The sequence below is a fragment of the Scylla paramamosain genome, chromosome 13 (assembly GCF_035594125.1).
Source record: "Scylla paramamosain isolate STU-SP2022 chromosome 13, ASM3559412v1, whole genome shotgun sequence".
NCBI classification, from domain to species: domain Eukaryota; kingdom Metazoa; phylum Arthropoda; class Malacostraca; order Decapoda; family Portunidae; genus Scylla; species Scylla paramamosain.
The window spans coordinates 1,203,008-1,228,108 of record NC_087163.1 but is presented as its reverse complement, the minus strand read 5'-3'; the positions used below and the strand labels follow the sequence as shown (position 1 = coordinate 1,228,108).

General features: G+C 38.5%; 1 protein-coding gene across 1 annotated transcript in view; it reads left to right on the top strand.

Moving 5' to 3' along the window:
* The window catches only part of LOC135106290 (collagen alpha-5(IV) chain-like), a 46,519-nt gene extending 25,150 nt beyond the window's left edge, over positions 1-21,369 (top strand). The window contains exons 17-32 of the mRNA XM_064015153.1: positions 233-518; positions 3,088-3,203; positions 5,313-5,403; positions 6,714-6,871; positions 7,307-7,454; positions 8,452-8,645; positions 8,949-9,048; positions 9,309-9,494; positions 11,669-11,789; positions 12,802-12,979; positions 14,156-14,237; positions 14,567-14,737; positions 16,223-16,408; positions 16,998-17,175; positions 17,429-17,543; positions 20,264-21,369. Of these exons, the coding sequence (XP_063871223.1) occupies positions 233-518; positions 3,088-3,203; positions 5,313-5,403; positions 6,714-6,871; positions 7,307-7,454; positions 8,452-8,645; positions 8,949-9,048; positions 9,309-9,494; positions 11,669-11,789; positions 12,802-12,979; positions 14,156-14,237; positions 14,567-14,737; positions 16,223-16,408; positions 16,998-17,175; positions 17,429-17,543; positions 20,264-20,668 (2,715 nt within the window). The 3' untranslated portion in view covers positions 20,669-21,369. The remainder of the gene's footprint in view (positions 1-232; positions 519-3,087; positions 3,204-5,312; positions 5,404-6,713; positions 6,872-7,306; positions 7,455-8,451; positions 8,646-8,948; positions 9,049-9,308; positions 9,495-11,668; positions 11,790-12,801; positions 12,980-14,155; positions 14,238-14,566; positions 14,738-16,222; positions 16,409-16,997; positions 17,176-17,428; positions 17,544-20,263) is intronic.
* The last annotated feature ends 3,732 nt before the right edge of the window (positions 21,370-25,101 follow it).

Genomic DNA, 25,101 nt, shown 5'->3' with positions numbered 1-25,101 from the left:
TTGATTCTGAAACTTAGATTCATGCAATTTTCTTTAGCATATTTTTAGTTGTGTTATTACCCAAATGCTTGGGTAGTTGTTGTGTCATATTTGCAATGCAAATGAAACTCAAAGATATAGTATGAATCCCCCTTCCAATCCTCACTTGACTTGGATGAGAGTAGTCTCTCCTTTTATGTTATCTTTTACTAGCCGAGTGTTCAGAGTGACCTGACTGGTGGTGTTCCCACAGGGTGCTAAGGGAGAAATCGGTGACAGCATCAAGGGTCGGCCTGGTGTGGCTGGCATACCTGGGCCTCCAGGCATCTTTGGTACGCCAGGCAGACAAGGTCTTCCAGGTAATCCGGGCCTGCCAGGACCCAGAGGCTACAAGGGTATTCGAGGGGACCCCGGGTTTGCTGGCTTGATAGGAGTCAGAGGAGACAAAGGCCAGAGTGGTTTCCCAGGAGGTCAAGGTCTGCCGGGGAGGAATGGATTCATCGGCGTCAAGGGAGAGGCCGGCTTAATGGGTGTTCCAGGTAAGACATTGTACACTTCTTTCTCTTCCTCCTCTCTCAGATTACACACACACACACACACACACACACACACACACACACACACACACACACACACACACACACACATATATATATATATATATATATATATATATATATATATATATATATATATATATATATATATATATATATATATATATATATATACTAAGGTATACATGTTACTAAAACATCTCACTTTGCAGTTTCTTTTTAATGAGTAAACCTAGTGATGACATTATAGCTGAAATACATAGAGTATATAGTTTGGATTGGAGTGATGGGAAGATACCTTGCAGGTTACAGATAAACAATCATAGATATTCAAAAGGAAATTGAGACAAACAGCAATATACATTTAGATCTTAAGTATGTGGTTTGACTGAATTATGCTGCTGTACATTGGCAAGTGTATCAGAGAAAAGCAGCTATATTATGAAGGAAGAGAAAGGTGCAATCTATCTACAGCTACAGTCATTTGTAGGTGAGAGTATGAATGCCAAGGTAATGTACGTGGTGAATGTTGGGTCAGTGGTATTTGACATGGTTGACTGGGATGCAGTGCCAAATGTGTTAAGAATGTATGGAATGGGAGGAAAATGACAAAGTCAAGTTAAAGAATTTCACACATATATAATGGCATGTGAAAAAGTGAACGGAAAAGCGAGTGAAAGCTCCTGAATATAATATAGGGAGATAAGGATGTGCAGTATCACCTACAGCTGTCCAATTTGTTTATAAATGATTTTGTGAGTAAGGTGAATGGAAGTTGAATGCTCTGTTTATAGGTCCTGTCATGGCACCCACTCTCTTCCTGTTATTCATCACTGTTCTTCTAAACCAAATTTTTTGTTCTATCCATTCCTACATTGACGATACCACCCTGCACTTTTCCAAATCTTTTTGTAGATGTCCAACTATTAAGGAAGTAAACAGCTCATGCAGGGAAGCCACAAAATGCCTGACTTCTGATCTCTCTAAGATTTCTGATTGGAGCAGAGCAAACTTAGTATTGTTCAGTGCCTTAAAAACTCAATTCTTCCATCTATCAACTCAACAAAATCTTCCAGATAACTATCCGCTCTTCTTCAGTGACACTCAACTGTTTCCCTCTTCTACAATGAACATCCTCAGTCTGTCCTTTACTTATAATATCTCTAGCTAAAACAGCTTCTATGAAGTTAGGTATTCTGAGTTGTCTTCCCTAGTTTTTCTCAGCCCCCATCTGCTAACTCTGTACAGGGGTCTTATCCATCCATGTATGGAGTATGCTTCATATACATGTGGGGGTTTCAATCATACTGCTATTTTAGACAGGGTGGAATCAAAAGCTTTTCATCTCATCAACTCCTCTCCTCTAACTGCCTGTCTTCAGCCTCTTTCTCATTACCACAATGTTGCATCTCTTGCTATCTTCTACTGGTATTTTCATGCTAACTGCTCTTCTGATCTTGCTAAATGCATGCCTCCCCTCCTCCCACAACCTCACTGCACAAGACTTTCTTCTTTCTCTTACCCCTATTCTATCTACCTCTCTAATGCAAGAGTTAATAAATATTCTCAATCATTCATCCCTTTTCTAGTAAACTAAAATTTCTTGCCTGCTTCTGTATTCCCTCCTTCCTTTGATTTGAACTCTTTCAAGAGGGAGGTTTCAAGGCACTTCTGTTTTTTTTTTATCATTCTATCTGACATCTCTAAGAGAACTGGCATTTTTTATCAAAAATCTTGTTGCCCTTGGCCAGTGGCCCTCTTATATAAAAAAAAAAGTTTCCACTATGTCAATTACAGAAAAATTAAAGGATCTGGAAAACTTAGTAAACAAGTTTAATAAGCATTGCTTGAAAGAGAATATTGAAAGTAATTTCTTAAAAAGCAAGGTAATGGTCATAGAAAAGAAAGATCGTGTTGTACTTGGATTTAAAACCTGATATAGAATGAAGGCAAAATGCTGGTAGATGAGTGAAATAATCCCAATTAGATGAATAATGGAAGAGCCAAGTGAGTTTCAATACCTTGGTTTGATAATCATCAAACATGTAACTTTGGGTGGAAAAGCACAAGAGAAAGCTTTGTGAGGGAGAAATGTGGTAGGATCTTTGGAGCACCAGATCAAAGATTGGGCAGTGAACAATTTGATAAAGAGTACACTGTTAGAGAGCATTTTAGTGATAACACTGAGATATGCAAGGCATGGAAGTAAACAAAGGCCAAACATCTAGGATTCAGGTAGTGAAGAAGAGTCCCAACTCCCAGTTTCATAGCTGATTTAATAATAGTCTAAACATGTAGTTCCTACCTTTAGCACTTCTAGTAAAAGATATGTCAATTATATTGATGCAAGAACCTTGAATGAATATATTAGGACAGGTTCAGTATGAGGTTAATGTTACTGTTGGTGCTACACCTTGGCCAATAAGCCAGTGCTTGTGTCTCACAGCAAACTAGACATTATCTGATAAATATGTATTTTTGTCATCCATAGACACCAAGCATTATTTCATTCTGACGGACTCCAGCACCATAACTACAATGTGTATTGCAGGCACTCCTGGTGAGAGAGGTGTTGATGGGGTGCCAGGTCGTCCTGGCCCCAAGGGAGAGTTTGGAGACAGAGGACTGTTTGGCCAAAGAGGTTTCCCAGGCATTCCTGGAACCAAGGTAAGTGCCAAGGAGTGACATCAATGAGTGGAGAAGAGGTACCGTGAGCAGTTGCATGTAAGACATAGCTGTTTACATAAACCAAAACAGCCATCCTGACTACAGAAATTTCTTGCCCCTCCACAAAAGCACTGGTTCTGTCATAAGAATTAAATAAGAATTTTATAACCTGAAAATCTTGCTGCCTCTTAAACCCTTGCTCCTGAGAATATTCATGTTTCCCACATTATTTTGATGAGGCCTTAGCATCTGCCATGCTTATGTTGGTTCTAATGAGTGTTCTGTGCTTTGTGTGCAGACTAATGAGTAAAGCAGCTGTGAATCTATTAATTTGTCTTCACCTCCCCAAACTTTAGTTTTAGAAGTGTTTTATAGATAGTGTAAATGCAAAAAAATATCCAAAGTAGTGAGGGGAAATTTTTTAAATATTTGATGGAGGACAGGATAGAACAGTGAAGGGATAGTGAACAGTGTACAGCTATGCATGATAAAAACAGATAAAGCTGTATTGTGGCTATCCCTTTGGTGAAACTCCAAGGAACATTTATCATAATAAATAGATTAGCTAGCCTAATTTTATTTCATGACTGTCATAGTTGCCATGAATGAAAGAGATGTATGATGCACACTGGGAGATGTTGTGCTTCTTGGTTTTAAAGGTTGACCATAAAAGAGTCAAATGACCGTGGAAGACTGGACAAGTGTTGTTCCCTACATTTAACAGTAACAAAGAAATGTCATTTTACTGCAGTCAAATACAGACTTAAGTCATACTTCAAGTGTACAACTTTGAAATACATCTTTAAAGAATCTCAAATATAAAAGGTAAGGTAAAGGTTCATAGAGAGCTAGAAAGGACAGGTGTCCATATGTAGGCTAGCTATGATGTGTTAAGCAGACCAGTTCACCACCTGCCACACCAACCACTGTTGTTCACTTTGCAAACAGCATAACTTTTGGGTCTGTGTTAAACATGTAGGAAAATGCTCAAACTGGAATTTGTTATATTGTTACAGCTTGTTTGGTTCATTGAAAAATTAATTAAAAACAATTTATCAAACAAAAGCTGAAAGTAAATCAGATACTTAGACTTGTGAGGTCTTACTGGCACAAAATACTTTGTCAACAGAATCAGAGCAGGGTAATAGTTGATTAGTGTTACTAAATAACAAATCTGAAACATGCTGAATGGTTAGAGGGTTAGCCAGTCTTCTCTGTAAACATACACTTCAAGGGTGTGTTCAGTAATGTGACTTCGGCGACCCGGGTTGCCTGAGCTGCCCGAGTCATTCTACTGAATGCTTTACTGAATGATTTTGGGCACTTCACAGGATACTGTAAACAAACTATCAACATTGCCATGGAAATTACCACATGATACTTAACTCTGCAGCAGTAAGCATGACTGACGCTTATCCACTTGGTGATTTGTATTAAGGAGCATTTGCTGTTCTCAGCAACGAGGTTCTTGATGAGGATCCATTACTAATATCATAAATTACCCATCCCATTTCCTTTATTTCCATTTTTACATATATTTAAGACTAAGTACTTTACTTGCTGGTACATGTTATTGCATATATGAGGGCAGTATTGTAGTCATCTGCAATAAATGAACGAGTATAGCACCAATGTAAGTTAGGTTGGGTGGCCATTTTTGCCATGACGTCATCACAGCACAGTGCACATCACCTCCTTGCTTTGTGTAACCTGCATCACCTGAGTAGGCAACCCAAATCACACAAAGAGAACATTCAGTAGAGAATTGGGCAACCCAAGTCACCTGAATTGCCCAACTGAACTGTGACCTTGTCTTTGGTAGGAAGTTTTATTCTTGAAAGGGAAGCTTTGGGGAACACTAACCTAATTTATACTTAGAAGATTGTTCCATCATTGGCCTCATATGTTAATAAAACTTAAATATAAATGACCTTGGATCCAAGTGATAAAAGTGGATTCTCTCTCTCTCTCTCTCTCTCTCTCTCTCTCTCTCTCTCTCTCTCTCTCTTTGTTCTCTCGCTCTCATCTTGTAATAAATAAATTGTATGTAAATACTATATATAACCTTGTTTGGCTGTCATCACAGTAGAGCATTGCCTCTTTTCCCAGGGACCAAAAGGTTTCATAGGTGAACCAGGATATCGAGGACCACCAGGCCTGAATGGCACCTTTAGTGGCCACGGAGAAACTGGAGACATGGGTAAGTCTGATAACAAATGGATTAACATATACTAATGCACTTTATCAAGCTGGACTTTTCTTAAGTATGATGAGCTGCACTGCATAATACATGCAGTGATTTATTTATGAACCATAAGTTTTTAAGAATGAGTTTGATATTCTGAATATGTAAAGTGAAGTATTTTGTGGCCAATGTCGTTTACTGGTTTTATTAATAAAATCGAAGGCAAAACAGACTGTACGTACTGTGTGCCCGAGATCACCTAGTCCTTACAGTGGCACCACTTGTCAGTTGTTTGTAGTTCAAGGAGGTGAACAGCATAAAGTGAGCCTGGCAGCTTTAATATAATGACTATTGTGATTAGAACGTTGAACAATGAAATTTTTCACCTTGAAATATGATTTCAAGGAAGTTCCAAAATTTCTGTCATTTTGTAATGGGGCACTTGTATGTAAATGTTTCATATCTATACATACACAAACTTCAACTTATTATAAAGCTGGTAAAATAAATACATACATGTATATAAAATAGAAATCCCAAATATTACGAACACACTTGTGCACTGTGTTTTACAATTTGTGGGTTGAAATTGTTCCCAGTTTCAATTTGCTGGCTTCATTGGTACTTATCAACACAACAGTTCACTGGCACATCACATTAATCAAAATAAAGCAATAATAAAGCTAATAACTCCAACTTTCATGGTTTCTATGTAATTTGTATCTCTTGTAATTTTTTGAGTTGAAAATGTTAATGGAAGGCTTTAAAAACAGTTTACATACTGAAAGACAAAGGTACAATACTTTTTAAAGTAATTCATGCAATTAAAATTCATGTCATGTCTGACAAACTGGATATTTCACCCACTTATAAAATTGTGAAAGCTTTGCTTTGGTGAAATTCTCTTGGATGAAGGTTGTCAGTATTTGATATCTGTAAATATGTTATAAAATACTGATTTCATCATTTGGTAACTAAGTCTAATTAACTAACTAATGATCAGTGAGAGACTATCCTCTACCCATTCATTTTCCTTTTGCAGGATATGTACTGTCCTTCTACTCACTTTAATTTCTGGCACTTTCTTTTGCAATATTTACTCATGTGCTCTACTCTTCTCTTTGATGTCCTCTAAAGTGTCAGCCATGCACCATGTGTTTTCCTTTCTCCTCCAAGCCTTCTGTCACCAGTGACACACTATCATATATGAATTAATAGTTTTATGGCAGGAAGGCAGACCATGTAACTGCTGCTGGCTTTTAAACCATGACAGCAACATTTTATGTATACTGATAATCCATCTGAATGTTTTCCTCTTTACCCAGGACCGCCTGGTTTTGATGGTTCGGTGGGTCCACCCGGACCAATAGGATTACGGGGGCCACCAGGACTGCCAGGAATCAACTATCAGGGAGCCAAAGGACGTATAGGGCCCATTGGTCGCAGGGGCATCACAGGGAAACAGGGCTTACCAGGACTCAAGGTAATGTTGCCATGCATTGAACACATTACCCTTAAGTGGCACATTGTATCATTAGCAAACCTCTACTGGAAGACATTTACTGCTAGGTTTTGCACCATATTTGCCATACCCATGTTTACTCTTATGTAATCTATAAATACAGTAATAGGTATGCAAATATTAGGTTTGAGCATGTAATCTATAATTTAAAATCAGTGAATAAAGTTTACACAAATAGACACACATACATAAAAGGGGATGGAAATTGAAAGACTGAAGAGGGAAAGCCCATACCCAATTCTCACATCCACACCTCACATCCAAATTCACACCTAGACCCTATATCCATATCCATGTCTGCATCTACATTCCCACATCAACTCCCCACACTAACACACTCACTAACCCATAAATCCTCTTATTACACACACAATCACTAATGCCTCATTTTTGTAGGGAAAATCTGGCCGCCCTGGTATCCCCGGAGAGAGAGGTGAACGAGGTGAGGTGGGTCCTCCAGGTCCTAAGGGAGGGCCTCCAGGCATACAGGGCATACGAGGACCTAAGGGTACCCGTGGTAACTCTGGCAGACCTGGTGTAAAAGGTGAGTCTAAACAGGAAAATAATAATGAGTCATTGTATTATAGATATGACATCGTAAAAGGAAGGCAACAGTGATTGTAATCTCAGATAAGTTTTTTTTTATTAATACGGTGCAAGAACTATTTACCTGATTTTTGTAGATCAGTATAAGATATTTCACATGTGTAAGATATGTAATATAGCTTCATAATTATTGCCATTCACAAAATCATATCACTAAGGGCCAGAGCCATGCTGCTGAAAAGTATGGAGATTTTTGTATCAGATGTAGTGAACAACAGTTATCATGCCTGCACTTAGCATGTCAAATCAATACCTTCTCCTTAATTGCAAGTGTGCATCACTTTATAACAACGATGGCAAACATTAGATTTGCATTATGAATTCAGGTGTTCTATGAATGAAGAGTGATCAGTCAAGATACAGGATCTGATGTGAGAGGAGTAATATTGAAAGGAAGACCATGAAAGGGATGGATGGACAATGTGAAGAGAGTGTTAGATGCAAGAGGGACATTGGTAAGGCAAGAAAAAGTGGCTGCATGTGATAGGAATTGGAGGAGGACAGGTGTGAACACATGTATGGTGATGAGGCTCCAAGGGCCTGGACAGGAGGTTCCCCTCACAACTGGTCAGATTAGCTGATCAAGATGGATGTTGAATCCATATGTGGAAAGAGTTGGGAATGCTGAGTAACTCTGTGGACAGCTAAGATTGGTCCCAACCCTCAAAGCTTAAAGGTGCAGGAACACTTGTGAATGTGGATATTTGTATGTAGATGACATGTCTCAATAACCTCCTTCACTGGGAGTATGACCTTGGCATACAGACATACTGTACATATGTATCGTGAAGATGATGATTGTGCCAAATTAATTTTTTTGCCATTTAGTGACCTCCAACTCATTAGATTGAAATATATAGATGCTTTTTACCCATTAATTTTCTCAAATATTTATTACGCCACAATGAGCAACTTTATGGTGCTCTTCTGCACAGGTCTTCCGGGTGACCCAGGTTTCCCAGGCCTTAATGGAAGGGATGGTCAGAAGGGTGCCAGGGGTCTGCCAGGAGATCGTGGCCTGCCAGGCATCACTCAGGGTGTGGAGCCTGCTGAGAGGGGTGAGCCTGGTCTGCAGGGGCCACGTGGTATCCGAGGAAGGGACGGCCTGCCAGGCTTGCCAGGCATCAAGGTATGTAATGTTTGCTTATCAGAACTGTACTGATATAATGGAGAAAACTGTGTGCTTGGATTTACTGTGTTTTTAAAAAATAAGGAACACTATTGTCCATGGTTCTTGCTATATATTTCTAGATTGTGAGTGAAATTAATCGCAGCCTCTCCCTCACACCATGGAGTGAATCACAGTTTCTCTCTCACACCATGGAGTGAATCACAGCCTCTCTCTCACACCATGGAGTGAATCAGCCTATTCCTCACATCATGGAATGAATCACAGGTTTTCTCTTACACTGATACACCCCATATATTGCAGGGTATGGCAGGTAACCCAGGCCAGCCAGGATACCCTGGGCAGCCAGGACAGCCAGGGCAGCGAGGTGATGAGGGTGATGTGGGATATGAAGGCCCTGAAGGTCAGTAAAAGTCAAGAATCCTTGACAAAGAAAATAATGAAAGTATTGCAAATTTGTCACTGTGATTATCTTTGGTGTTTCTCCATCATGTTCATATCTATAAATGTTCAATTTATTACCACTGCTATGAGGTGCAGTCTTTAAGCCTTCATGACATCACAATTATTGATCTTGGTAAAATGTTGCAAAAATAAAATTTTTGTGGTAATTCAGACTGCAGAGCTCTTGACCATCCCAACCATCTTTATGCTACATTGCAGGGAGCCCCAGCGAGAAAGGTGAACGTGGTGAACAAGGCAGAGAGGGATGGCCAGGTAGATTTGGCCGGCCAGGAATTCCAGGCCAGAAAGGTCAGCCTGGCAACTTTGGCATTGATGGCCCACGAGGAGCTAAAGGATTCCCTGGAGAGGCTCTGCCAGGTCGGGCGGGTGCACCTGGAGACCAAGGCAAGTTATGCTGGTTCCCTGTCTGTATGATGCTGCCTTTAGCCTTGTCTGCTACTGTAACTCTTCCAAAACCCTACTCCTAACACATACTAGTCTTGTATATACTAGTCTTCTCCCTCCATGTCATGCATTCTATCTCCATACACCTTTCTATATTGTCATCTTTCATACTTTGTTTATTATTTCAGTGTCCTTTTTCCCTGTGTTACACTTTTCCTTTCTATCCTTTACTGTCCTCTTGCATGTTTAGATTTGCATGTAATACAAAATTCTAGCCTTCTTATCTTTAGATAACCTTAGATAACCTTTATTTATTGATGGTTATGTGTCAGCTGACAACTTTTTTTCTTCTTCTTTGTGAACATTTGAAAATGTAAAGGACATGGAGTTATTCAGTACTTGTGCTTTTTTTTGCAGTACAACATCCAGCCCCATCAGATATTGTGCACACTTTTGACCAAAATTAACATTTAGAGAAGTACTCTATAAGCTACACAATGGAACAACACTTCTAGAAGTAGAGATGGGAACAGAGGAGGCATTTACTGTTAACAGTCTATTTAGCCATGTGTTTGCGCTATATTGTGAAATGTGGGAAAAAGAGATAGTTAGGTATGCATGGATCTAAGTATATGTATCTGTAAACACAGGAAATGAGAAAGGGGAGAGGATATGAGAAAATTTTGGAATGATTTAAACAACTGCATTAAGAAAATTAAGAGAGGGAGGAGGTTAAAATTAGTTAGAGATATGAATGGAAAAGCAGGAAGTAATGAGATAGGAAAGCAGGGAGTAGATGAAGTAAATGAGAATGGGGAGTACCTGGTGGATGTAGTGCAGAGTTGTTTCTTGCAAATACCTTCTTCCAACATACAATGGTCCATAAATACACATGAAGGAGAGATGAGAATAGGGAAAAGAATCTGATTGACTAAGTAGCAGTGGATGAGAGATTTAGGGAACTTCTAAAATCATCTCTGATCCTTGATTACTTTAGTCTTCATACTTTTCCTTCCTGATATCTACACTTTAAACACCTTAATGCCATGCATTCTCATTAAGATTGAAAACTAATAGGTTATGTTGCATAGCACACTCTTCATCACCAGTTATTTTTACATTCCTAAACAATCTCCTGCTTCTGAAGGACCTATTTTGTGCTTACCTCAACATATTTATGTATAACCAATCTCTTTTGTCATGGTGTGGCATAACACAAGACTATTCATTTTCTTATTCTAATATTCATGCATAAAAACCCTGTTTACTGTTTGTAGCCTCCTATTCTTGTTTGGCAGGCTATTCAAGTTGGCACCAGCGCATTATTATCCCATCAAGCTTGACACCATCTATAGCATCTTACCTCATCCTGGAATTTATCATTAATATCTCCGATGACATGCACACAACAAAAACAATTCAGGGTGTAGCAATGGTACATCTTTTCACTGCATGTGTGGTGAGCAACTATGACTCTTTAAGTATTACTTCATGCTTTTCCATCCCAGATATTCCCACATAAAGATATATGTACAAGTATATTGTGAAGTCTATCATTCATCCATCTTTAGACTCACCTCAACATCCTAATTAATACATACACCACACATCCTTACACCTTTTCAGTGTCCTGTCTAATGTTTAAATGAAAAAAAATAAATAAGTAAACACACACACACACACACACACACACACACACACACACACACAGACTTATTGTATGAAGAGAAACTAGAGAAACTAAACCTGCCCACCTTGGAAGAGAGAAGAGAGTGACCTGATTCCCTTATGTGGGGTCTTGTCAGGCTATGAAAAATTGGACCAGAGTGATTTGGTGGTAAGACTTTAGAAGCACAAGAGGGCATGAGAAGATGAAGAATGGTATGTAAAAGGGATATTAAGAAGAACAGTTTCCTGCAAAGGACTGCAGGAATCTGAAATTAGTTGTAAAAAGAAGTAAAAAATGCAATAACTATACATGACTTTAAGGAAAACTGGATAAGAGTAGATATCGAGATGGGACAGCACGAGCTTAGAGTCCTCCTTCCGTAAACCACTAGGCAACTAGGTAAACACACACACACACACATGCAGTATATGTATATGGCACATTTTGTGTTCCCATCCCATTCCTGTCTTAATAGAGAGGATTACCCAACCTTGTGTGTCCCCAGGGTTCAGCGGTCCCCCAGGAAGGAATGGACTGCCAGGTTTGAATGGTCCAGCTGGCCAGATTGGAGAGAAGGGCTTCCAGAGAGGTCCTCCAGGCTTACAGGGCAGACCAGGACTCATGGGGTGAGTATACTGCCATTCATGTGGAGCAGGCAAGAAGCTGTTTGCACCACAAATGTCTTGGTTATTTGAATGTACAAAGTATCCATACTTAATGGAAATCCACTGAAAATTTTCATCATAGGAAATATCTGCATCCATATTTTGTCTTTACCTGCAAAAGAAGGATGTGTACATGTAAAAGGGAATATATACTGAAGTTTTTCAGTTTCAATTTTAGATTGCAGATGAAGTTTTCTCAAGAGGCACTAATGTATTGACATCATTAGGACAGGAGTTTGCCTTCTACTCAGTCCAGAGGATTGGCTATGTCTTAGTGTTTTGTTGAATATGCAACAAAACATGCTATCCAGAAGTGAAGAGCAGCTCTGTGTCCTGTACAAGGGAGTTTAAGAACAGTTTCCTGATCCTCAACAGTCAAGGATGGCTTGGTCATCAAGGTCACACTGTTCCTGCAGTGCTCACAAATCAAGACTTGAAAGTTGTTGCTTAGCATCAAGTGTCACATTGGACAATGAAAATGTTGTTTGTAGTTGTGTATCAAGTCAATTTATCAGTACAAAATTTATGCTTAATGGAATGTATCTGGTTTACTGGACATTCAAGCATTTATATTGGAATATGATTTAGATTTATGTTTATTATAATATATTAGTTGTTTGAGGCACATCTGCTATATTGAGATATCAGCCCAACTTATTGGACCATAAGATGTATTTATCAGAATAATTTATCCGCTGTTTATGCCCAGATCCATTGGAAATTTGAAATGTTTGGGTTTTTACTCTTCCTCCTCTTCTACTCAAAAATCAAAAGTCACTGTGCTAAACTAAGACTTCCACATGTGCATCTATAAAAATATAATAGCTTGATAGTCACAGCCTCAACTTCACCAAGTCTAATATTTGCATCCACAGATCTTTAAATTCAGATCTCAGACATTGCTAGTCATTATCTTGTGATATGACAAAAAACTTTAGTTTTTCTCAATCCATCTATTTTATCTGCTTTCAAGGCCAAAAGGTGAGCAGGGTGAACACGGAATTCCAGGTCTCACACAGCCCCCAGGCCAGCCAGGGCTTCCTGGAGATCCAGGCTTCCAAGGACTCCCGGGTCTGCCAGGAAGAAGAGGTGATGCAGGCATCAATGGACTCCCAGGGCTGCCGGGAAGACCTGGAAGCTTTGGTGCCAAAGTAAGACCAACACAGAACAAAATGGATGGGCTTGTAAAGCTCAACACTATTCCTATGTAACTGTAGATCTTAAAAATTGAATTTCCTTTAGATAAGTCAGAGATAATTTGTAATTCATTTGTAAACAACTCTGCATGATAATGTGACAAGCTGAGCTACTCCAGTGTGTTCCTGCCCTCTCTTTCATGTTTTTGCTTCCATGTGCATCTTCATTTTTATGTGTTATAGTTTATCAAGTATCTTTTGGTCATCAGCTGTTTATGTGATGGGACACACTAGTGTGGATGAGCTTGTTTATGCTCATGTTTAGGGCAGATTCTCTCTCTCTCTCTCTCTCTCTCTCTCTCTCTCTCTCTCTCTCTCTCTCTCTCTCTCTCTCTCTCTCTCTCTCTCTCTCTCTCTCTCTCTCTCTCTCTCTCTCTCTCTTAGTCCTGCCTGACAGGCCAGGGAAAGCAGTAGGAAGAGTTTTGGGGAAGGTGGCTTTAGACTGTTAGTCCATCCTGTTCATTTTCCTCCTCCTCCATTCCCACTACTTTATACATAACTGCACCTTTACTTTACTTTTATCCTTAGTTTTTTTTCCTTGTTGAGAGCTACACATCTTTTGTTTCAGTAATGTTCTCCGGTTTATAATTTTGTTTTTAAGCCACTGAAGCTATCCAACTCAATATCTAAATACAGTGATGTAAAAATGGAACAAGAGTATTAGCTGGTGCATGTACAATTGGAAATACCATCCCATAACCACTTTTGTTTGCATTTGAGAGGGTGTGTGCAGAGCTCTTTTGGGAATTCAATCTGAGGTGGTGAGAGTTCTGTACACAAGTGATGCCAAGACCATTGTGTTGTGGATCAGCTCAGTTGTACTGGTATTTTGTTTCTCATATCAGTATTCATCATCTCAGAATTCCCTTTTAGTTTAACTTTCATTTCAAAAACATTCTTGTGTTTTTCCATATAATAAGTGTTCAGCACCATTTGGCTTTCAAAGTTCCAATGTCCTTGACTATTATCATCATCAATATCTTTCACAGATATTTACAGATATGTATATTTTTATGTGATTTCTTTAAATTATTATGTAATATTTCCCACACTTGTCTTTTTTATAAGATATAGGTAACTATTCATAGTGTGTGTATAGATCATGCCTCTGAATGCTGTTCACCATTTCAGGGCCAGCAAGGAGACCCAGGATTTGAAGGCCAAGCAGGAATTCCTGGTACTCCTGGGGAGAGAGGCGACCGTGGTGATATTGGTGAGCAAGATGAAACACCTTCACTTCTTCCAGCAAGAAAGAAACTGGCCTTAAGTCAGAGACACTCTAGGCTCATGTACATGCTCACCTCTTACATCTGTGCTGATAGTTCAGTGCATGAAAAGCTGTGCATTATGTTGAGGTGTTGATGATATTGTTTTAATTTTAAGCTAATTAGTCATATTTGCTCAACAATTATTTAATCATTTTTATGAGCTACATACTTTTTTTCCCAGGACAAGAAGGTATTGCTAAAATCAGGCAAGTATCTGCACTGTTTTCACATGCTGCAGGCAAGTATCTGACTGTTAAGATTGTTGTTCCCTTAGGTAACATTGGCACCTCCGGCTTCATGGGCAAGCCTGGCCGTGATGGTGAGAAGGGAAGCATGGGTGCAATTGGTGACATTGGCCGACGTGGTCTACCAGGACTACCAGGTGATAGGGGTCCCTATGGAGATCAAGGCGAGGATGGTTTGCCAGGAATTCAGGGCCTACCAGGTAAGAAATCTGGCACTGCTGTTTTGAGTTTTGACAGATATATATCTGTTACTGCACAGTATCCTTGATGTACAGTGGTACCTTGACTTATGAGTTTAATTTGTTCCATGACTGAACTTGTAATTCAATTTGGTTGTATATGAAATAAATTTTTCCTACTGAAGATAACTGAAATGCCACAAATTTGTTCCAGCCCTCCCCCCCTTTTTTTTTTGCATGTTTTTCTAAATACATTAGACCCTTGATATAACAAACCTCTGCTTACCAAATTTTGGGTATAACAACCCTTTAAGGCTATTGAACATTTGTTTTATTTTATGAACTAACTGTTTGCAAATTACAACATATTTCATAATTATCAAATGCTTGATTTATTTTACAAACATCTTAGGTTTTAAAATGCAGGAAAGTTAGCTGACACACAGTCAACTACATATTTTTGAAAGATAGTAAGGTTTTTCTCTCAAAGAAGTTAACCATATCTCTGCAGAGCTGTAACATGCAGTTAACTCGTGATTGGCTGTTACCTGCCTCCTCCTCTCTCTGTCCCACTCTCTTTCTCTGTTAGCTTACGTGAGAGAGAGAGAGAGAGAGAGAGAGAGAGAGAGAGAGAGAGAGAGAGAGAGAGAGAGAGAGAGAGAGAGAGAGAAAATGTTGCATCATCAGCCATTTTATCAAGGTCAATGGTTGTCAAAGTCACAATTCTCTCTCTCTCTCTCTCTCTCTCTCTCTCTCTCTCTCTCTGTTAACTCATCTTTTTCCCTTATTTAGTCAATTCTTGTTTTATATATATATATATATATATATATATATATATATATATATATATATATATATATATATATATATATATATATATATATATATATATATATATATATATATATATATATATATATATATATATATATATATATATATATATATATATATATATATATATTGCGTGTGTGTGTGAATTAACAAGTGAGAAGAGGAATGCTGGGCAGATGTTGTGGCATTCACTGTGCTACCTAGCAGTAATATATCTGAAGCTGCCTCATAACTTGAATTTTAGCTTGCAACTCAAAGCAAAAACTTGACCGCAGCACAGATCGTAACTAATGAGACAAAGTCTGGTAGGGGAAGAAATTATGTAGTTCCACCCAAACCCTGGTACAGATACCTTGTCTCAGCTATCTCTCCATCATATGGATACATTACAGCAAATTAGCAAATCATCTGTTTTATTTAGAAAATGTAGAATTATGTATTTGGAAAGTCTATATTAGACTTAGATATGTACTATCTCCATTTTCTTGACAAGGTTTGGAGTATATTAGAACTGATGATTGGAAATCTTTATGCTCATTTTACTTACATTAGAATATGATCCATGCAAATAATTTTTTTTGTATGTTCAGATAAGCTTCGTGTTTACTTCCACACTGTTCTTTGGCCCAGTGATGTGGACTAAACCCTAATTTGGAATTTTTTGTCACCCAGGATCTCCTGGTGAGTCAGGTGAACCAGCTCCCCCAGGTCCTCCCCCTCGGCCAAGAGGTTACCTCATCACCCGCCACTCCCAAGAGGTGAACACCCCCTACTGTCCTGAGGGCACCACCGCCATGTGGGACGGCTACTCCCTCCTACATGTGATGGGTAACCACCGTGCACATGGACAGGATCTGGGTATGGTTATTTCTTCATCTGTGCATTGTATTTTGTGTTTTTTTGTAATCTTTAAAGTTTTTTTTAATGGGTATGTAACAGTAGGATTTCATAGACAATCTTCAAAATCATATAAATTATGGGAAAGCCACATGTCTTGGTAAAGGGTAAAAGCACAAATCTTGTCCTTGGTCATCTTGACATTATAGAATGTGCTGGGCTTGATATCAAACAGCGCAAATGGAATGCATGAGAACACCTGTGTCAACTTAAGCCAAAACATTCAGTTCTTCTTGCATGACAAGGGTTTTCATTTTCATGCCCTTCCTATTAGATGGTACAGTGGCCCTCTTGCTGCCAAGTACCAATGTTATAGCATGAGTACACACATACCTCAGTAATACGGACTAAAAGGAGAGAACATCGATCTGATGAAGCCAATTGTCCATAGGTACCGACACTAAATGTTAGGTTACGTTAGGAGTGGCTAATACCAACAATTACATTATGAAAGACAGATGAGTAAATACAGTACTGTACTTTTAATCAAGCACACCATACACTTATGTCACATTTTGATTACACCTTCAGTTTCTCTCTCTCTTCACAGGTGCCTCAGGAAGCTGCCTCCGGAAGTTCAGTACAATGCCATATCTCTTCTGCAATCTGAACAACGTGTGTGACTTTGCCCAGCGGAATGACTATTCGTACTGGCTGTCCACAACCGAGCCCATGCCTATGATGATGACGCCCATCGAAGGACCTGACATTGAGAAATACATATCCAAGTAGGCACTGGGGATATTCTTATTTGTGGAAATCTTATTCGGTTTTTTTAATGTGATACTTCTCTCTTTTACTGCAAGACAGTCTCTCATCTTCTACAGTTATCTAATGTATAACATTTTAAGTTGCAAGGTGTAAAATTTCCCAAACACTATGAGGCCTTGTAAGTTGTAGCTTCATTAAGCTCAATATCTTCTCAGCTAATCTCCTTTTTCACTTGCTACTAGGTGTAAGCTTATGTTCCTCTGTCACCAGGTGTGTGGTGTGTGAGGCGCCATCTCTGGTCATCGCAGTCCACAGCCAGACACTTGACATTCCTGACTGTCCTGAGGGCTGGGATTCTCTTTGGATTGGATACTCATTCATCATGGTGGGTGCTTTTTCTTTTATTTCCAGAAGTCATTCCTGATGGTGTATTTTATATTCTTGTCTCTATCAAAGGTGCCTGTATCCAGCATTGCAGGCATTTTAAACTTCTTTCAAGAATGACTTTAGGACTTGTAATCACATTTGCCAAAGCCATTCTCCTCATCCATAATGAGCACCATTCAGATCTTGATGATATAGGTGGCTCAGGATTACTCCTTAGCCAGGCCTTTGGATTGGCAACATCTGTACAACAAAGGCAAAGTGAGCAGAAAAACAAACATTATCCTTTACATTAATTGTTCCTACATCTGACACACCAAATTCTCTCAAAACAAATTCCTTCACAGCTTCAATTATCCTTTCATTTGTCTCTCTACACAGTCCCAGCAGCATCACCATCCATTACCATCCTGTCTTCTCCACTCTTTCATTGCTATTATGCCCTAACTCAGTCAGAATCACTTGCATCATCTCTCTACTGTCTCTCTCATACCTCTCACATTCCAGCACCACATGCTCCACAGTCTCATCCTCTCCCATGTCACACACCTGACAAACTTTGCTGTGGGATTCAGACCATCTGTAATTCCTTGCATTCACATCCATACATTGTGCTCTAACTCAGAGATCACCACCCAGACTTCCACCATACCACCTTTCATACATCAAGGTTTTTTTCTTCTTGTACCAATCCAGAATGCTCTTTCATTCCATCTCATTCCTCCATTGATTCAGTCCCACACACTTCATTTCTCTGTCTATGTCACTCTTCCATTTTCTCATATCCCATTCAGTTCCCATTCTGCCTTCTCATCACAACTCATTCATGCTCATTTTGATTCTTCCCAACCATTCTCATCCCCCACACAACTTTAATCCATTCCTGTCTGTCATTCTCATGCACCTCTTCCTCCAAGTGCTTCCACTCTCATACTACAGATACACCTTTCTTGCTCTTCTTGCATCATCCATTCTCCCTAAATGTGCTCCATCCTATATCACCTCTCAAAGCTTCTAATGCTGCATTCAGTGCCATCTGTGCTATGCTATTCTGTCCCACTTCTAACTAATTTCACTTTCATTCCATGTCATGAAATCCCCAAACCATATATTATACATTGCACAACCACAGTCTTCCATACTTCTCTCAGCATGTCATACTTGCTCTCATCCTTGCCGTGCTTCCCACTCAACCTACCCATTGGTTCACCATGTTTATCTTTTCAATCTTTGCCTTTTCACACCCAATCAGACTAATCCACATCCCCAAGCACTTGCATTCTTGTGCTGTTTCAACTCATTCTCTTAAAGTTTTCATACTGCATTACTTTCATCCTCTGACCTATTCACATTCATTGCCTTGCTTTTCTCATTGCTAAACCTCACTCTGAAGTCTCTTCCATACCCATCTACATTATCCAACAAACTTTGGATCCCCACTACATCATCTGCATAAAAGAGTACAAATATCTTATTCCCCACATTTACTCCTGCATTCATTTTTCTCATTTTGGCTGCTAACTCCTCTGTATAAAAGCTGAAAAGGGTTAGTGACAATATACAACTTTGTCTAATTCCTCTCTCACTCCTCACCCAGTCTGTTTCTATGTTTCCTAGACTGTATTTAGCTCATGTCCACATACATACTTGGCACTAAGTTAACTATCTTTGCACTCAACTCAATCTTTTCTAAGACTTTACCTAGCATCTCTCTATTCATCCTATCATAAGCTTTCTCAGTATCTAGAAAACCTAAGTACAATTTATCTGTATCCTTCTTCCTCTCAATCATTTCATTCACCACAAATATATACTCAGCAGTCCTGTCCACACAAAATCCATTCTGTTCTTCATCTAACACTCAAACTCTCTCAATTCATTTAAACAAAAATGATCTCAGTTACAACAGGCTCTAGTTGATATGGGTGCCACAGAGCTCTCTATCTCGAGTTCATTGGAGAGGTTTGAGAAACATTGATCTGCACCTCTCCCCTCTCCATCAGCACTCAATCAATGCTAATGCTTGCCAATCAACCCTTCTTACATTGATGATTTCCTTCCAAAACAGGTTCTTATTTTCCATAAAGTCTTGCGGCATTTTCTTCTCTAATCTCTTATCATCTCTCTCATTTTTTTTGCACTTTCCTCTTCAGTTGCAGTGCCAACCCAATAACTCACTTAATTCCTACATTTATTCTAGGATACTCTCTTCCTTTTTGTCTTGATTACTCTGCAAATATGATTAATTGTAAGCCTTTTTCTCTTTATGATTAGTTGTTTCATCTAACTGTATCATTTAGTATCCTTTCTTTGCCTTCCACCACTCTGCATCTTCACACCATACATTTTCTTTACACACTTAAAAATTCCTAAAATGGTATTGCATTTCTTTCACTTTCTCTTTTAACTGAATGATGCCTTACTCTTCTCTTTTCTTTGTTCCTTTTCACAGTTTTCTTCATTAAATTCACTGACCTTCAATGTTTATGTTTCCCTTGGGTCCTCTCATTACACAACACACATGCATGAGGATACACATCTTCAGGACAGAGTTATTCACAGAATTTCTGGAAGTACCTTCAGAAGGCACATCACCATTTCACTTATCACCACACAGATTTACTGAAAAACAAAATGAACTAAAACCTCTGCCACATAACACAGGGTAGACCTTTTATCAACTATTAAAGCCATGAGTAACATCATATCTTGGTCTTACAGCACACAGACTCAGGAGCAGAAGGGTCTGGCCAGTCTCTCATCTCTCCTGGGTCATGCCTTGAGGACTTCCGCTCCAACCCGTTCATTGAGTGCACAGGTCACGGCCGCTGCAACCTATTCCCCTCTGCTTTCTCTTACTGGCTGGCTACTATCGAGCTGGAGCAACAATTCCAAAAGCCTCGCCAACAAACACTGAAGGCTGGAAACCTGAAGTCACGAGTGAGTCGCTGCAACACCTGCATGAAGCGGCGGAGAGGTTACGTCCTGCCCCCACCAGTCACTCCCCCACCCAATTACAGGACAGGTGAGTATCGTCCTCGCCCTGGCCCCTACCCTGATCGACGTCCCTTCCCCTTCCCCAATGTAGGTGATCGCCGGGATGACAGATACTATTATGGAGGTTAAGTTATTGTATAAATTGTAGTAACAAAGACTCATCTTAATGGCTAAGTTGGAAATTAATTACTGGATGCTTCAGTAACTGAGGAGCAAAACTGCATGTTTATAGCAGCATCATGTGTACATGTAGTACTGAGTGTATGTGCCAAGTACTGTTCACTGTGGCTTTAGTAAATGCCTCGTTGCTTGGCAAGATTTTAGTCATTATGTTAGTCACATAATCTTGTTGGTTATTATAATTCACTCTTAATGCACTATTTTGCTTTGATCATAATTATTGCAAAGTTTAGCACATACCTATTTATACTTATAGAGCTGTCTAATTAGGTAGTTTTTGGCCATAAAATTTAATCATTCATGAAGAGATAATAATAGTCTCTGTCATATCAGTTCAGAGTGTGAAGCTCCTCCTGCTGGCACCCTCCACCTGCTGCTATGTCTGCCACAGGAAGGTGCTGGCAGGACAAAATGCCACGTATTATCTAAGTCAAAATACTTCTTATCTTTTAAGCTATAGTTTCTGCTCACTGCCATATTGTGTATGATACCAGTGTAAATGTGTTTACTTTTCTACCTTTAGGAGAGAAATATTGTACATAAACAGATTTTTAAGCAATACAACCAGGAATTTTGTAACAGTTCATTAACTATTATTTTTCTTATGAAGAAAAGGAAAAGGCTTAGAAAATAAAGAAATTCAGAAACTATTTACTCCTACAAGGTTTTATTTACACATACTATTATAAACCTTCAAAATGCCATTGTTATTCAACACCTCATTAAGGAAACAAAACACATTTGTGTGGTAAGTAATGAAGGGCCATTCAAAACAAGCAATGTATCCAAGGTAAATGACCACTTTTCATCATGTCCTGTATAGATAGCTCATTCAACAAAAAATCACAAAAAAATCTAACTTCAACAATAACTATTTTTTAGTTTTATTCTTTTTATGTATGAGTGGCTCTGGCCATGGCAACAAAAAAAAGGCCCACTGAAGGTGCCAGTCCACAAAAAACTGCAGTCATAAAGATTATCCAAAATCAAGAAGTTTTTTGAAACCTTTCTCTTCCAACAGTTCAAGTCATGAGTAGGGAAAAATACAGAAGCAGCCAGGGAGTTCCAGAGTTTACCAGTAAAAAGCATGAAATATTGAATATACTGGTTATCTCTTGCATTAGGGAGGTGGACAGAATATGGATAAGAGAAAGTAGAAAGCCTTGCACAGCAAGGCCAAAGGAAGAAGGAAGGCATGCACTTAGCAGAGCAGAAAAGCAGTTAATGTGAAATAAATAAAATACAGCAAGAGATGTAACATTGTGACAAAGGATGAAGACAGTTACTAACAGGAAAGTTGATGGGATGAAATGCTTTTGATTTCATCCTATTAAAAAAGAGCAATGTGAGTGGAAACCACCCCCCACCATATATGTACATACAGTCATGACAGCATCTACTCCTACCTATTTCCACTTATCATTCTCATAAATAAAAAAATGTGTAATCTTTTAAAGGAGTTAATACACAAACACAAACACTCACCGAATGCCAGGTTGCCAATAAACACAGCCAGCTTGGTGTTCCTGTTAGATCCCTGGCTATGGTCAACATGTAGATGCTTCTCGTCCAGCTCAGCACCATCAGCTTTGAGAGCCGCCTCCACCATGGCTGCCTCAGTGAAACGCACATATGCAGACAGGGATGTGCGTTTTTCATGAAAGGTGTTCCTGTGGACAAGAGAACAATTAAATCACAAAAGCATCAGAAACTGAATATTATATTTCCATCGACAATATCTGGAATGCATCTACTAAAATAACAAATTAGGTTTAAGTAAAGCAACCTAAAATAACCATAAATTATACAGTACTGAACAAAAATAATCAAGGATGAATGTGCACTTATTTTGATACACCATCTGTTAGTAATACCTAAGTTCCTGCAGTGTAGTAGGGTGGTCCATGAGGTGACCCCTTTCCACCAGGGGCTGATGTGACTAGAAGTGTGTGTGTGTGTGTGTGTGTGTGTGTGTGTGTGTGTGTGTGTGTGTGTGTGTGTGTGTGTGTGTGTGTGTGTATATATGTATATATATATATATATATATATATATATATATATATATATATATATATATATATATATATATATATATATATATATATATATATATATGTATATATGTCTATATGTCTATATGTATATATATATATATATATATATATATATATATATATATATATATATATATATATATATATATATATATATATATATATATATATATATATGTATATATGTATATGTGTGTATATATGTAAAGCATACTCTATACAAGGGGTGTGAGAAAAACTGGTGGAGACAGCTCAGAATGCCTAACTTCATGCAATTCATTTTTGTGAGACAAAATGTAAAGTTTCCAGTTTAGATTATTGATAAAGGATAGACCAAAGACATTCAGTGTAGAAGCGAGAAACAGCTAAGTATCACTGAGGAAGAGGGGATTGTTATCTGGAAGGGCGTGCCAAAATGATAGATGGAAGTAATGGATTTTTTTGAGGCATTGAACAATACTATTTTTGCTCCAACCAAAACAGATATTTTTGAAAGATCAGAAATCAGGCATCCTGTGACTTCTCTGCATGAGTTGTTTAATTCCTGAAGGGTTGGATGTCTAAAACAAAACAAAAAAAAAAAAAAAAAAAAAGGACAAGGAAAATTATCATCAGTATATCAGTGGATTAGACAATAATTTTGGCTTAGAAGATAATTGATGAATAAGAGAAATGCATCAGTGTGCTGACTGTGAGAGATTAAAAAACACATAGTTAAAGGGGATGAGTGGGAGGCTAATGAGATGAAAAGCTTTGTTTCCCACATCCCTGAGTAGCAGCCATTACTGGCATCCACTGTAGAGATGAGCAATACAGTACTTTCATTCTAATGTAATATTTTTCAGCTTGGCAAGTACCAAGTACAGTGGTACATACCTTGTGTTATGAGTTTAATTCATCTAAAGTCATTTATAACCCAAAAAATTCATAACCGAAAACATTTCTCCCTAACAAACTAAAAAGCACAAATGAACGAGGATGTGACAGCACAACTGTTCCTTCTATGAGAACACCATGCTGACAGAGAGTGAATAAGAGCACATGTGGCCAGACATCTCTCTCTTTACTGCCTGCTGCCAGGTGGAAGACAAAGGCCAAGTCCTCTGTCTGTTCAAACAGCTGCCCATAACTCAGGTCTTTACTAATAACCAAAAGCATTCTTTTTATATCCTTTACTCATAGCCCAAATTATACTAGCAACCAGAGGTGCTCATAATGTGAGGTACCCGTGTCCTTGGTTTTCAAACATAATTTGTCCCTAAATACAGTTCTTAGACTGAGTTGCTCATAAAGTACAGTAGTAGTCTCTCACTTATGGTGATTTAATTAGTCTTGCCAAACTAGCATTAAAAGTTAAATTTGCTAAACACAAATAGTACTATATATGGGAAAATAATTAATTAGTCTATGCTGAGGCCCATGTTCACCCTTCTGACCTGCATTTTCATATTTTAACTGCTTGAAAGCAAACATTATTCATGAAACATTAACATCAACACAAAACAGAACAGATAGTAGATGTTATCAAAGTGAGTGTGGTGGTTGTGTAGACACACTATTAACTCTTAGCACCCGTACCAGTGTTATCCATATCCAACTCTCCGGACCCTTGTCTCCTGGCTCCCTCAACCCTCCAATGCTTGTAGAGGCAAAACCAAGGGTACAATCAATTAGAACACACACACACACACACACACACACACACACAAATAAATAAATAAATAAATATAAAAAAAATGCAATCAATATGATGGCGTTCAGGAGGCCAAACAAATTCAAACTGAATGCTTGCAGGTGGGCAAACTGGGTAGACGTTCTTCTGTGACGTCAACATGCAGCAAGCCAAAAGTGGGTTTGATATGCCAGTTTTAGATTTTGGTACCATTTCAAACCTATCACTAAAACCGTATTTCACCAAACTGAGAGTCACACAACACGAGGGGCTAAAGTAAAACAAATCTTCTCATAAAGAATAATGTAAAATTGGTTAATACATACGTGTTTCCCAGATAACTTTTCCTCGCAATTTTTGACAGTACAAAGAATGTGCATGAAATATTATACAGTTTTAATAAACAATACTGTAACTGTACATCATTTTTTTTTTAAATATTATTTCACCTTACCTGTAGAGAGAAAACTTAATGGCATCAGAGGACAGTTCAGTCAGAGAAAAGGTGGTATTGTTTGGAAGAGGAGTCCCCTTTCATAACAGCATCGTAACTATTTATTTATTTATTTATTATTTATTTATTTTCGTAAACATGGGGATTTTCTTCTTTACAACATTCGATTCTGTCTGGGGCTTATTTTGACTTTTTTTTTCAC